The sequence below is a fragment of the Euprymna scolopes genome, chromosome 12, assembly GCF_053919585.1.
Source record: "Euprymna scolopes isolate OS-2025 chromosome 12, ASM5391958v1, whole genome shotgun sequence".
Taxonomy (NCBI): Eukaryota; Metazoa; Mollusca; class Cephalopoda; order Sepiida; family Sepiolidae; genus Euprymna; species Euprymna scolopes.
In genome coordinates this window covers 68057699-68073852 of record NC_136493.1, presented here as the reverse complement: position 1 = coordinate 68073852, position 16154 = coordinate 68057699, and the positions used below count along the sequence as shown (strand labels likewise).

General features: G+C 38.8%; 2 protein-coding genes across 10 annotated transcripts in view; one reads left to right on the top strand and one right to left on the bottom strand.

Moving 5' to 3' along the window:
• The window catches only part of LOC145291313 (uncharacterized), a 176833-nt gene extending 170593 nt beyond the window's left edge, over positions 1-6240 (top strand). For all 6 annotated transcript variants that reach the window (XM_080137044.1, XM_080137047.1, XM_080137043.1 and 3 more), the window contains one exon: positions 5870-6240. In XM_080137044.1, coding sequence (XP_079993170.1) covers positions 5870-6064 — 195 coding nt within the window. In that variant the 3' untranslated portion in view covers positions 6065-6240. The remainder of the gene's footprint in view (positions 1-5869) is intronic.
• The window catches only part of LOC145291314 (uncharacterized), a 464874-nt gene that overhangs the window by 176973 nt on the left and 271747 nt on the right, over positions 1-16154 (bottom strand). The gene's annotated exons all lie outside the window — the stretch shown is intronic.

The window sequence follows — 16154 nt, the reverse complement described above, 5'->3', positions numbered from 1 at the left end:
ACATCCCTCGGTTAACATCCACATCTGTGGTGACTTCAACGTCCATAACGTGGAATAGCTGACCCATTCAAATAAGACAGACGATGGGGGGGGGAGGTTTTGTCATGATTTTGCCATTGCTTATGACCTCACTCAGATTGTTCGTGAACCCACCCATGTGCTCGATACACCCGGTCAATATGCAAGCCTTCTAGACCTTTTTCTCTCAACTTCCCCTGAGCTATGTTCATGTTCCGTTCATTCTCCTCTAGGATCCTCCGACCACTTCGTCGTATCAGTTAAGATAAAAGCGAAATGTAATAAGTCTCCAGACGTACCCCTCCACCGTACTGTATACCGATACTCTATGGCTGACTGGGATAGCTTCCGTACATTCATATCTGATTTACCTCTGCACTCCATGTTTAAAAAGGAAGTGTCCTCTATAGTATCAGATCTGACCGAATGGTTAATTGTAGGCATAGACCAATTCATACCATCTAAAAAATTCCAACAAAAACCTAACAGCCAGCCATGGTTCTCCCCAGAATGTGCTGCTGCTATCGCGCACAGAAATCACTTTTTTCATAGCTACCAACGTAATAGATGCACTGAGACTAAAGCTGCTTTCAGGACTGCCAGCAACCACTGTAAAAGAGTAATAAAAAATGCAAGAGAGCTATATGCCCAGTCTGTTAAATCCAAGGTCAGCAGCTTGGTTCCCACCAGTTTTGGCAAATAACAAATAGGATCCTGAACAGAAGTGCACGTTCTATACCAACCATTATCAATGGACCAGAGGTCATCTCGTCTGCGTCAGATAAGGCCAAACTATTTGCAAAGAACTTTGCAGCTAATTCTACCCTATGCGACGAAGGCCATCAACTCCCCATATTTCCTCCTATAACACAGAACAAGCTAGGTAACATACAAATATCCATGCATGAGGTCGCCAAGCTAATCAAGAACCTTGATTCCAGTAAAGCAACTGGCCCTAATGGCATCCTAATTATAGTGTTAAAAAAGCTTCAACCAGAACTCGCTCCCATACTTACAAAACTATTTAAGCGCTGCCTTAAGGAGAAGTGCTTTCCGACTCCCTGAAAGACCTCATCAGTTTGCCCTGTATTTAAGAATTCAGGTGATAAGTCATTTCCTTCTCAGTACAGACCAATAAGTCTCCTGTGTGTTATGAGTAAGTTGCTGGAATCCATATTAAATAGAGAAATAATCAACCACCTCAGCAGAAACAACCTTCTTAGTGACACACAATATGGTTTCCGCTCTGCAAGATCTACCGCAGATGTGCTGACGGTTATATCTCACAGGATTAGTGAATCTCTTGACAAAGGTTTCTTTTCTAGGGCAATTGCTCTTGACATATCAAAGGCCTTCGATAAGGTATGGCATAAGATTTCCAGCTACGGTATAACTGGAAATATTTTCTCAATCATTATTAATCATTTCTCTCCGATAGACTCATAAGAGTAGTGGTCGATGGACAAAAATCGGAGGCCTGCAATATAAATGCTGGAGTCCCTCAGGGGTCCATCCTGGGTCCAACTCTCTTCCTGATCTACATCAATGACCTCCCTAAACACATACTTAAATCATTCATTGACATCTATGCTGATGACACGACCATCTACGGCAACACATCAAAGGCTGTAAATGACAAAGTTCTCTCTGATTCTCTCTACTCTGATCTCGAGCGCGTGGTTCAGTGGGGGAAGACGTGGCTGGTTACCTTTAATGCATCCAAAACCAAACTCCTATCCTTAAATCATCAACGCTCTGATCCCCCTCTGGCATCAATTGGGATGGATGGCTCTCATCTGGGTGAGGCCCCGTGTTTTGACAAGCTTCTGGGTTTGACCTTTACTCCTGATCTGAAATGGAACACGTACATCAAGTCTGTTGCCAAGGTCGCTGGAAAGATGGTGGGATCCTTCTACCGCTCCAGAAGATATCTCACTACTGATGCAATTCTCTATCTATATAAAAGCCAAGTATGTCCAAGGATGGAATACTGCTGCCATATCTGGGCAGGAGCTGCTAAAAACAGCCTATCCTGCCTTGACAGAGTACAAAATAGACTTTGTGGCTTAGTGGGGGATGCCCTTTTCTCTACCCTGCAACCTTTCTCCCACAGAAGAGACGTTGCGAGCATATCCTTGTTTTATCGTTATTTCCATGGCAGGTGCTCGTCTGAACTCAAATCTCTGGTCCCCCCTCGCCAATCTTTCACGAAAAACACCCGTCTAGCTGAATCCACTGTGAAAAATTTCCCCCACTCTTTATCTGTGCCTAAATCAAAACGTGGATTCTATCAACAAAGCTTCTTTCTTAGAACTGCATGCCTGTGGAACTCTGTTCCGTCTGCCTGCTTCACACTGGACTACAACTTGGATGTCTTCAAGTTCAACATTAACAAATTCCTAATGAATCGCCCCCTTAAGTAAACACTTCATCAAATCTCCACACCAACGTAATGTACTTGCAATAACTCTTATCCCTGAGTGGCTTCTGGGCCTTGATAAGTGGTGATCATTGTGTAAAATAAAAAAAGTTCTAAGAAAGAAGCTTTGCTCATGGAATCTACGTTTAGGTTTAGGCACAGATAAAGAGTGGGGGAAATTAGTGATAGTGTTTTCTGCTAGACGGGTGTTTCTTGTGAAAGTTTGGCGAGGGGGGACCATAGAATGGAGCTCAGCCAAGCACTTGCCATGAAAATAATGATAAAGCAGAGACAAACTCGCAATATTTCTTCTGTGAGAAAGAGGTTGCAGGGAAGAGGAAAGGACATCCTCCACAAGGCTACGAATCTATTTTGAAATCTATCAAGGTAGGATAAATTCTTTCTAGCAGCTCCTGCTCAGATGTGGCAACAGTACTCCATCCTTGGACGTACCTGGCTCTTATATAGATAGAGAATTGCATCAGCAGTGAGATATCTACTGGATCAATAGAAGGATCCCACCATTTTTCCAGCGGCCTTGGCAACGGATTTAATGTATGTGTTCCATTTAAGATCAGAAGTAAAGGTCAAACCCAGAAGTTTGTCAAAACATGATGCCTCCCCAAGACGAGAGCCATTCATTTCAATTGATGCCAGATAGTGATCTGAGCGTTGATGATGTAAAGATAAAAGCTTGGTTTTAGATGCATTAAAAGTAACTAACAAGCCACCTCTTTCCCCATTGTACCACTGGCTCAAGATCAGAGGAGAGAGAATCAGAGAGAACTTGGTTGTTTATGGTCTTAGATGTGCTACCATAGATAGTAGTGTCATCAGCATAAATGCCTACGAATGATGTAAGGATGTGATTTGGAAGATCATTAATATAGATCAGGAAGAGAGTTGGGCCCAGGATGGACCCCTGAGGGACTCCAGCATTAATACTAAGAGCTTCTGATTTCTGCCCATCAATCACTACTCTTATGAGCCTATCAGAGAGAAATGATTCAATAATTGAGAAGACATTCCCAGCTATACCGTAGCTGGAGATCTTGTGAAGTAAACCTTTATGCCATACTCTATCAAAGGCTTTTGATATGTCAAGAGCAATTGCCCTAGAAAGGTAGCCTCCATCAAGAGATTCGCTAATCCTATGAGATATAACTGTAAGCACATCTGCTGTAGATCTAGCAGGACGGAAATCATATTGGGTGTCACTAAGGTTATTTTTGCTTAGATGGTTGACTATTTCTCTATTTAACACAGATTCCAGCAACTTACTCATGACACACAGGAGACTTATTGGCCTGTACTGTGAGGGAGATGAGCGATCACCTGAATTCTTAAATACGGGGCATATTGATGAGATTTTCCAGGGCGACAGGAAGCAATTCTCCTTAAGACAATGTTTAAACAGCTTTGTAAGGATGGATGCAAGTTCTAGTTAAAGTCTTTTGAGTACTATAATTGGAATACCGTCAGGGCCGGTTGCTTTACTGGAATCAAGGTTTTTGATTAGCTTGGCAACATCACATACAGATATTTGTATATTACATAGCATGTTTTCTGATACAGGAGGAAATATTGGAGGTTGGCAGCCTTGGTCGCAAAGGTTAGAATTAGCTGCAAAGTTCTTGGCAAAGAGTTTGGCTTTGTCTGATGCTGACGAGATTACCTCAGGTCCATTTATGGGAGTTGGGATAGAGCACATGCTTCTGTTCAGGATTCTGTTTGCTATTTGCCAAAACTGGTAGGAACCAAGCCGCTGCTCAGCTACTTTGGACTTGACGGACTGAGCATACAACTCTCTTGCATTCTTTATTACTTTTTTACAGTGGTTACTGGCAGTTCTGAAAGCGGCTTTAGTCTCAGTACATCTATTACATTGGAAGCAATGGAAAAAGTGATTTCTATGCCTAATGGCAGCAGCACATTCCAGAGAGAACACAGCTGGCTGTTAGGTTTTTTATGGAATTTTTTCGAGGGTATGAAACGGTGTATACCTACAATTAACCATTCTGTCAGGGTTTTTTTTTTATATAGGCATCACCACTTATCAAGGCCAAGAGGCCACTCAAGGATAAGGGTTAAAGAGTGTACAGTAGAATCTGTGTGTCGTACCTTGTCAAACACCTTTGAGTAGTCTATAAAGCACAAGTATGGATCTTTCTAAGAGGGTTTTCAAGACGAAAATTGCATTTCATGTACCCTTATCGTCCATGAAACCAAATTGTACATCAGATACTTTTAGCAGAAACTTATTCCTTATTCTGTTCATGAGCACACACAGAAGAACCTTAGTCATGTGATTCATTAGGCTGATTGTATGATGTTTTTCACAGTCTGTTGTACCTAGTTTCTTAGGGACAGCAATGTAAATTGACTTTTTAATATCCTCTGAAATAGTACCTGTTTCATATAAACTGTTGATCAGTTTCTGACCACTTTGAGTCCTCATCAAGAGCAGTAATCAGCTCGATTGGAAAGTTGTCAGATGCTGGTGCTTTCCCTCTTTTCATTTTTCTGAAAGCACTGTATACTTCATCTTGGAGTATCACAAGACCTTCATCACTTCTTTGTATTTCGGGTGGTGGATCTCTTTCTCATTGTGGTACAACTCCTCTATATATTCAGACCATCGGTTCAAAAATATTTTCTTTTTCCATGAGAATGTCACCATCTTTGGATTTAATGCAACCGGTTTTGACTGTGTCCTTTTTTCAATCAATTCTTGTGCACGAGTTTGCTGTCTATTTTTATGTCATTTTCGATTTCAACGCACTGAAGATTTATCCATTATTCCTTTGTTTATGGAACGGTCCAAAAGTTATGTTGGGTTAGGATTAAGGAAATTACCTTTTGATTGATATCATTATTTCAATATGCATTGTTTGAAAAGTTCATGTAATTTTCTCTTACTATAAACAGTGGGTCGTTTCTGTATAAGGCTCCTTCAAGTGCCTGGCATAGTGTATCTCATTTAGTTATAATTCAGCCAAGTCTGTGGAATCAATTACCATATTAAAATGTTTGCTATATTATTGCTGGCTTTGTATTTATTATCAAATTATATCTCTTATCTAGCAATATTAAATTTAAGTTGGTGTAATGTCTGATATTTTTCTAGTCGTAAGAAATGCCTTATTCAATAGGATAGGTGAACTTGATAGGTGATACGAATTACTATCAAAGATCATGAATTTAATATTGTATCATATTTATATAGAGATAGTGTGCTGATGAAAAGATTAATATAATTGTCAATCTTCTACTCGGCTATGTATGATTGAAACTTTGGAAAAACATAACGCAAGGATGTATATATATATATATACATAGAGAGAGAGAGAGATATCTTGGCTAGTTTTAATACTTATATATGGAACATTTAATACATTTTTAATACTTATATATGGAACATTTTTATTTCAGCTGATGAAAACACCATTTGACTACAAAACTGATCCATCTGAAATCTTAAAACTGAAAGAATATTACAAGAGTAATTCACCAAAAGTCGAAACCGAACCAGAAGCAGAACCAGTTCAAATTGCAGTAGATGAACCAAATGATGAAGAAGAAGCAAGAGAAGCTGAAACTCCTTCCATGAATCCAGATGAAAGTTAAGGAATATCATTTCAGCAAATGCTGTTATTAAATATAAAGGAGAAAACCAATAAAAGAGAGAATTTGAAATCCTAAAAATAATCTTCTTAAAAATTGTCATGAGTTTCAAATATTTTGATTCAAAATATTTTTTTGTGAGTTATAACTTTTTAATATTCAATAAAATTTGAAACATATTTCTGAAGTATATTATTACTTATTTCTTAATTTACAAAAAGAAGGTCCAAGAAATATTAAATAATATTCACATCTTTGCCACGTGAATATTCTTTAGATTGCTACCCGATAGAGAAATTTAAAAAGAAGTTATGTAGAAGGGATTTTTTTTTAAATTCTTTTAGAATATAGCATAATTGAGTTATATAGTTTTACTAAAATGAGTATAAATAAATTTTGGTGTTGGTGATCTTCAAATACTGTTTTTTATTTTTATTTCAGGTTAAATGATCAATGCCGAACTTCTAACTAACAATTTCTGGGGTTAAATGCGAAACACTGCTGTCAAGATTTGTTATTCTAACATCCAACTCCACAATAAACCCTTGTCTCTGAAAAATCAGGGTTTTTTTTATATTTAAACTGGAAGCATCTCATTTGCATATGAGTTGACAAGATCGCCAGCATATAAAGTGAAACAGCAAACATTCTTTTTTCTACATTTTTTTTTTTTGTTTTCATCGGACACTATGGCTGCTGAGAAAACAGGTTTGTACCAAATTTTTAAGGCATTTAATCACATGCCCCCCTCTTGGATTCTTGGATTACTCAGGTTAAGTAGTCATCCAACCATCTTGGTAGACGTTGATCTCTTTGGAATCATTGCAGTGTTTCTTGTTTGGCTTCCTGTTGCTCCATCATTCTCTGGATCTCCTCCAATCAATCTAATGTCAAGAAGATGTCTTGGTACACCGTCCACCTCGATACTGTTATGTGACTGTGTCCAAGTAACCATACCTTTTATCCATTTTATTGTTCAGCGGGTTCCAAGCGTTCTAACTCACATCTCCTCTCTAACTTGTATAGATTCTGGCTTATCAGATTCTTTGGCAAACACTAACTTTAGGGTGTCACAATTAGTTCTTAAAGATCATCTTATGCAGTACTGTTTCCTGAAGCAACCCAGATTTAGGCATCATATTGCACCAAAACACTGTTTCTGCAGGTGATATTCCCTCTCTCTCTCTCAGCAATGGCTTTTATATTTCTTTGGTTCTGTTCTACAATACCATTTCCACTCAGCTGATAAGCTACGCTATAACACTGATATTCCACATATCCACCATCCTCCTAAATATCTCCTAATGAAATGCTGTCCAATTGTCCATCAGCACCTCTTCGACGGATCTATGCTCAATTTTGCAATTGAATTGAACACCAAAGAGAATTGCAATTGAATTGAACACCAAAGAGAATTGCAATTGAATTAAACACCAAAGAGAATTGCAATTGAATTGAACACCAAAGAGAATTGTAATTGAATTGAACACCAAAGAGAATTGCAATTGAATTGAACACCAAAGAGAATTGCAATTGAATTAAACACCAAAGAGAATTGCAATTGAATTAAACACCAAAGAGAATTGCAATTGAATTAAACACCAAAGAGAATTGTAATTGAATTGAACACCAAAAAGAATTGCAAGAGAATTTTCTAATTTTCTTGCAATGATGTCCAATGTTTCTGCTTGAATCTCTCTCCAAATGACAAATATCCCTGAGCCACAATTAATCATAAATAGGTATACTCCTCATTTATAGCGTGTGACGTCAATAGATAACTACATCCAATAGGTAGCCACTTGAATCTCTCCTGGTGGTGGATTGATCATCTGACATTGATCACAGTTTTTTACTATCCTTCACCATCTCCGAGGAGACCTTCCGCACTAGATAAAATGTTCTTTCTACTCTTACATGGTGTAACTCATGCAATTCCTTCACTTTATCATGTTTGACACTCTTGTAATTGTTCTCTTTGGTTTAAACCAACTTTGGTCAGTATGTTGACCTTATTTTTGCTAGAGGGCATAAACGTTACACTTAACTTTAAGTTGAACTCATCAATCATTTCTCTTACAATCCCTAAACATTATAGAATAATTTATTCTACTGATACTTTTGTTTGAATTCTTTTCTTATCAGTTATAATAAAATTAATCCAGCTACGAACAGTAACCGAATCAGTTCAGACAGCAATTCAATTCAAAGTTCACACTCTTTATCATAGCTTCTAGCTCAGCAACGTTGATGTGATTATTATTACATTTCTTTCTTAACCTGCTGTGTCTTTGACTATCACACCATCAATTTCAACACATACACCAATTTGGGAACAAGCCATCTCCCTTGAATCGGGTCTCTTTGTAGAACCTCTTTCACAACTTCTTGTAACATGCCAACCGTCTCGCTATCCACCATATCTTCCCAACCAATTCCTTCTGCTCTTCTTTTTAAATAGCTGCAGGTCGTTCTAAGTCCTCCAGATATTGAGTAGTGGCCGCTTAGTTTTCCACAGACAGAAAACAGTTCACAAATTCCACTGTTTTATTAACCAAAATATCATCTATATATGAATCTGTGTTCTTCCAGATGAGATCCTCTTTATTGAACACAGTTTTTAAAATTTTTGCCATGATTTTTGGGCCAACATCATTTAACCTGAACCTCAATCTAGTCAGACAATAGGTCTTTTCTTCATACCAGATCAAGCGGAGCTTCCAGAGATGCCTTGTATGTTTGTTTGTTTGTTCTGTTTTACGGCATATCAACCACTTTGGGGTCATTTAATGCCGAAAGGTTAGTTATGATGTGTTATATATTGGTTTGTTCTTCTTAAGTTTTTTTTTGGGGGGGGGGGGGGTCTTTCCTTATATTTTAGAGTATATTTTAATCTCTCTCAGAAAATTGATAATTTTTGGGGGATCAATCTTGTTTAATATTGTTTTTAGATTGTTTTCTTGGTAATACTTTGTTCGGGTTTGTTCAAGGTCAATGCAGTTTGTCAGTATATGGTGTATTGTGTAGGGTTCTTGACATGTTATATAGTTTGGTGTCTCCTCCCCTTTTAGTAGATGTGAGTGGGTGATGTGAGTGTGACCTATTTGCAGCCTGGTCATTACTACCTCTTCCTTTCTTGTTAACTTTTTGTAGCTGGTTTCCTTGATCGCATCTCCATGGAACTGCAACGACTTACTGATATTAAAATCATGGAGGTGGAGGAGATTCTAAGACATGCTAAAGTTTTGGCGAAACAGCCTGGTGAGCTGGGGGCAGTCGCGGCTGCTGTGGCAAGCAGAAAGGAGCGACCAGTGATGAAGCAAGGCCGTGGATTTATCAGTAAATGCTTTTGATGTCAAGGACCACACCTGATGAGAGACTGTAGGGAGCCACGGCCAGACATTATCTGTTTTCGGTGTGGCCAAGTAGGGCACACTAGCAGGAAACGAGTAAAGGGGTGCTATTGCGCCAGTAGTCACCCCTTTTATACTGAACAGGCGTATGAGAGTTTGTTGCCACAGTTAGTGATCACCATCAATGGAAAGAGGGCTAGAGCTCTTGTTGATACTGGATGTACAACAACACTCATTACTACGAGCGTCGCCAACTCTTGGAATGGAACCAGCAACGTTAGAGCAGTGGATGGCAGAGAAGTGGAATGCTGTGGAGAGGCCGATGCGGAGATTGTAGTAAGGAATATGCCATTGCGGCTAAGAGTGATCGTGCTGGATAGACTGATTTCAGGAATTGATGTGGTGCTGGGCCTGGACGCGATAGACCGACTGGGAGGAGCTATTATTGCTAAAGGCCAGGTGAAGTTTGGCAATCAGAGTGCACCGGGAGTAACAGGAAGTGTAACCAGGGGTGATACCAACCAACCATCGAAACCCCGACCGTGTCTGATTGAGGATGATGACTTTCGAGCCTGCTTCGATGGCGAAAAATGGATGGTAGAATGGCGATGGACCGCGGAGCCACCTGTATTGACGAATCAGGTCAGCTGCTACAAAAGCACACTGAAAGGAGCTGCGGAGCCGCAGTTTGAAAAAGAAGTTGAGAGATGGATAGATGAAGGAATATTAATGCCGTGGTCAGGGAAAGTTGAAGGAATTTTGCCACTCATGGCTGTGGTCCAACCTATTAAGAGGAAAGTTAGGCCAGTGTTAGATTTCCGTGAGCTGAACAAGTTTGTCGCTTGTCACACAAAGGACGGAATTGACATGTGTGAAGAAGTCGTAAGGAAATGGAGAAGGATGAAGCAGGCAACTAAAATTGTGGACCTGAAGTCAGCCTACCTCCAACTTCATGTGGATGAGAAATTGTGGAAGTATCAATTGGTAGAGTACAAAGGTCAAGTTTATTGTCTGACCAGATTAGGATTTGGTCTGAACTCCGCACCAAAGATAATGACGGCAGTTCTTAAGACAGTGTTGGCCAAAGACGATGCAGTGAAGAGAGGCACCTGCTCTTACATCGACGATGTACTAGTGGACGAAACAGAGGTGACTACAGAAAGGGTGAGAGAGCATATCAAAGCATATGGACTGACGACAAAACTGCCTGAGTCACTGGAAAACGGAATGGCTTTGGGATTTCGACTACAGAACAATAAGGCAGGAAAATTGATGTTTGGGCGAGGAAATGAGATCCCTGAAGCCAAGGTTGACCTAGCCAAGAGAGAGCTTTTCTCTATATGTGGAAAGCTGGTTGGCCACTACCCAATAGTTGAATGGCTGCGAACTGCATGCAGTTTTATTAAAAGGCAGACTGGGACAGACAGTTGGGAAGATGTAGTTGAAAGTGCTTCTCATGATACAAGAAGTCATTGCAGAAGTGAAAAAAATTGGACCCTGTAAGAGGAGAATTGCATGTAAAGGAGGGCCATGAAGGGGTGATATGGACTGATGCTAGCAGTGTAGCATTAGGGGTATTATTGGAAATAGGAGAAGTGTCTGTTGAAGATGCTGCTTGGCTACGCAAAAAGGATGATAGCGCCCATATCAATGTTGCGGAACTCGATGCTGTGATGAAAGGCATCAATCTGGCTCTAAAATGGGGGCTACAGTGGTGTCGTGGATTAAATCGGAGCTGTCTGGTGATAAGTGGATCAAAACAAAAGGAGCAGCGGAGATGCTTATTAAGCGTAGACTTGGAGCGCTGGGAGACTTGGTTCGAGAATTCGAACTAAAGGTAACTATTACCTTAGTTCCGTCACAAAAAAATAAAGCAGATGGGCTGACAAGAGTCAAGAAAGCCTGGTTACACAAGGAAATAGACGGGGCTCCAGCATGTTGTGCAGTAGAGAATTTAAAAGACCTGCATAACCTGCATCATTTTGGAAAGGAACGGACCCTTTACCTGGCAAGAAAAGTAAACCCGCATGTCACAATGCAAGACGTCCAAACAATGTAGGGAATGCCAATCAATAGACCCTGCACCGGCTAGACATGAAAAAGGGGAACTGCATGTTGAAAAGAATTGGCGGAGATTGGCCATTGACATCACACATTATCAATATTAACCGCATGTAACTATGATTGATTGTGGGCCTGGGAGAGTAGCGATATGGCAGAAAATCAAGAATGAAATAGCAAAAAAGGTAAAGAGAGTTGTCGAGGAGGTTTTTATGGAAAGGGGGCTAGTAGAAGAGGTGTTGGTGGATAATGGTACGTCTTTCCGCTTGGAAGTTTTTAGAGACTTATGTGCAAAGTGGAATGTGGGGCTATATTTTAGAGCTGCATACCGTCCAAGTGGAAATGGAATTATAGAGAGGCACCATCGCACTATAAAAGCTGTGGCATCAAGAAGCCAGATTTCGCACCAAGAAGCAGTTTTTGGTACAATATGATGCCGAAGGCTGGTCACGACGAAAATTCAGTGCCGCACCGGTCTATTTTCTCTTATGAATGGCGACATCCATTGGCTGTAACACAGAGAGAAGAACAGGCCTGCGTGGACATCGCAGTTGGGGAAGAGGTGTGGGTGAAACCACCCAATTCTCGTTGCACGACTCGCTGGGGAAAAGGTACAGTGACTGAAGTACTCTCCAAAAACAAGGTAGCGATTGACGGAATGCCTCGTCACATTTTAGATATACGGAGAGTCTCCTTGCCATCAGAGGAAGAGGAGGTTGATGCTGATGTTGAAGTGTCTGAAGAAGAGCCTCTTCGACGATCACACCGTGAATGAAGACGCCCAGCGTTGATGGAGGACTATGATACTAATTATTGATCTTAGAGATCAAGGGGGTGTGTGGTTAAAAGTAAAGAACCTTACCTCGTGCATCGTGCGGCCAGTGTTAGGAAAAAAAAAAAAAGAGAAAATAAAAATGGCCGCCCCCTGGTATTTATGGACTGATGATCACATGATGTGAGGAGAGGGTGGGAGGGGTATGCAAATGAGATGTGGTTGGGTCTCTCTATAAAAGAGCCGTCTTCTTTATTTTGGGTGTCAGTGTGGAAAGTGCAGTGAGAAGAGAACAGTTGGATTTTGGAGTTGAGTTCAAATTTAACGTAAGCAACCAACTTCACTTTCATCAACCAGGCCATTAAATCGCTTTCTCCACGGAACGTCTTCACCAAATCGTTGTTCACTTTCAGAATCCTCGCCATTTTACTTTGGTATGCAAAACAGTAATTGGCCAAATTAGTTTGAGGTTAAATAATCAAGTGTTAACTATGCAACATTCTAACTAACAATTTTTAGGGCTAAATGTGAAACACTGCTGTCAAAACTTGCTACTCCAACTCCCAACTTAAAAATCAACCCTGTCTCTTAAAAATCAGGCTTTTTTTATATTTAAACTGGAAGCATCTCAAATATATTGGGGCAACATACCCAATCTGGAGGAATTATTACTAGACAGACCCAAATAATTATGAATATGTATGTATGTGTGTATGTGCATGTATGTGGTTATATGTATAGATGCGTTTGTGTGTATGTATATGTATGCATATATATGTGTGTGTGTGTGTGTGAGTGTATAGGTATGTACATGTGCATGTTTGTGTGTATATATATATAACTGCTTCTATACCAACTTGTACCTAACCCTACATGTACATCAAATTCCCCCCACCCTAAGAACAGCAGGTTAAACCTGGATATATAATAATCTTCAGTTCAATATCAACACCAATCCAACTATTAACAGAACCCATGTATTTATCCATCCCCCTTCCTTCCTCAACCTCTTTAATCTATCTTCTTATTCTTCCTCTTTTTTTTCTCCTTAAACTAGCTTTCTTTCCATTCTTCTCATCAAGTAAAAGGATCATCTAAAAATCAGAAAAATCGACTTATATTAGAAGCCCATATTGTAGATATCAGACTAGAAAAAAGATTTTTCTGAATATTTACCAATCCAAGACCTGCTGAATTTGGGGATTCTTGCACTCAAAATTTGCATATATGATTCAACGTATAAAGCTTTGCAAATTTACACACCCATATACATATTATTATTATCGACGGAAATATATGCAATGGAATTGAATATTGACTCACTATTTGATGCAATATCTCCGCACTCCCAAGGACTTTGGATTTCTTCCAAACCTCAACATCAATGGATTTTTATATCGCTGAAGAGGACAACCATCTCATCTGCCCTTCGAGATCACGGAATAGGACAACCAAATATTCTGGATATATCGGATTATTCGATCACCTCTGATTTCCCCCTTGGATCACTACTCGTCTGACCTGGCAGTAATATTCTGGAAACTATTGAACACATTCTGATAATGGACTACCCAGGTTGTATGATAGCCTTACTCTATGACTTTTAAGCACCATCTAAATAACTTAAATAACATTTTCAATATATGTGCTGAAAAGCAAAATACTTTTTTATTCATAGCTGAACATTTTGCTAATTGCATTTCATTTCCTCTCATGATATGAGCCATTATTGAAAATCCATGGATTAAGGAAATAAATATAATTTTTCTTCATATATTTCATTTTTCAAACAATAAATTCTTAACTTATATTTGTATATATTTTCATCTACAGAATTTAACTTCAATAATTAAACTTATATATTGCTCTATTTTTATATATTGAGCTTTACCTTTTGTGGGTAAGTCGTCCTGAAAGTAGTACCTCAATGTAATATCTGACAGGAAAATTCATTTGATCTCTAATCTGTGACTTATCTCGTTTATATATATATATATATATATATATATATATATATATATATATATATATATATACTAGCATTTCAGCCCGGCATTGCCCGGGTGTTTGGAGGTGTATGTTAAGCAAAAGAAATAAAAAATGCAGTCAATTTTTTAAACTTTGACCCCTATTATGACCCCTTAAAATTTATTGTTTTGGGCTCAAATCAAGTTATTAAGGAAACTATATCTAAAATTTCAAGTGTTTAGACCCAAAATTGGCGGAGGAGTTTGGTAGACTTATCAAAGGTCAAATCGTTGAACTTTGACCCCTTAACTGCAAAATTTCTGGCCGAAAATCAATCACAAAGATTTTCCCAAATCTCAGTACCCTGTATATCAAATTTCGAGTCTGTAGACTTAAAATTGACAGAGTTATTGCGTAGGGAACTGTATACACACACACACACACACACACACACACACACACAGACACGTTCACTTTTATAGATATACTAGCATTTCAGCCCGGCTTTGCCCTGGTGTTTGAAGGTGTATGTTGAGCAAAAAGAAAAAAGCTGGTAGTAGGAAGGCCAGCTAGAACCCGTTCTGCAAAGGAGGAAAAGAACAGGAAAAAACCTGACGTCTTTGCTGTTACGAGCACCACCAAACAGGAAGTGACATAGGTTTAAATTAAGGTTAGACAATTGAAAGGAGAGGATGACTTTCGAAAATATTGGCGAAAAAAAGCGACCCCCCCCCTGTAGAAAAGTGCCCAGTTGAAGGTGAAGATATTAATGTTTTTAGCCAATTTTTCAATATGTATCATCTGAAAGGTCGACCTTTAAAATGATACTCATCTTGATAAAATCCGCTGCCTCTGTCGAAAGTTTTAGGCAGACATGCAAACAGACATACATGCATACATTTATATATTGGTAACTAAATATTTTCGACCCAAACCGATTAAAGAGCTTGCCCTATCTCTGAATACCCTTTATGTAAAATTTCAAATGTTTAGACTAGAAACTATCTTTAGTAATTTGGTAGAGACCGAAGAGGTCAAATTTTTAAAAACTTTGACCCCTATTATGACCCCTTAACATTTATTGTTTTTTGGCTCAAATCAGGTTATTAAGTTAGATCCATGTCCAAGAAACCTATACCTAAAATTTCAAGTTTTTAGAACCAAAATTGGCGGAGGATTTTGGTAGAGTTCTCAAAGGTCAAATCGTTGAACTTTGACCCTTTAACAGACAAATTTCTGGCCGAAAACCAATCACAAAGATTTTCCCAAATCTCAGTACCCTGTATATCAAATTTCGAGTCTGTAGACTGAAAATTGACAGAGTTATTGCGTAGGGAAATGTACACAGACACACAGACAGGCACACAGACACATTCACTTTTATAGATATATAGATAGATATATAACCATTCCAGGATGGGTAAGATTACAAAAATTAAAACAACTTTAATGATCCAAAAATTTATATCTAGGATACTTATTCTAAATTTGATCAAAATTTATTGCATTATTTTGATTTTAGAAAATGTCTCAAATTTAAGGTTTAAAAAGAAATTGAAATTCAAGAAAACGGTCATTATATTCCTCAAGGCAGTTAGCAGTTCACAACTAACAGACAAGTTAAAACTCAATTTGTTAATTAACCTGGTATCTCTAGCAATACCAACACATTTCTGACAATAATGACTACCAGACAGCCATGAATGTCCTCATGGAAGTTTTTGTTCAGACTAAAAACAGCATCTTCGATTAGCATTTATTGGCAACTTATCACCAACAAAGAAATGAAAATGTGGACCAATATTTACAGTACTTGAAAGAACTTGCTAAGGACTGTGATTTCAAGGCTGTGACAGTGATATAAGCGAGGGATGAGTGTATCAGTGATGCATTAATCAACGGAATTTAGTCATCCCACATAAGACAGAGGCTTCTGGAG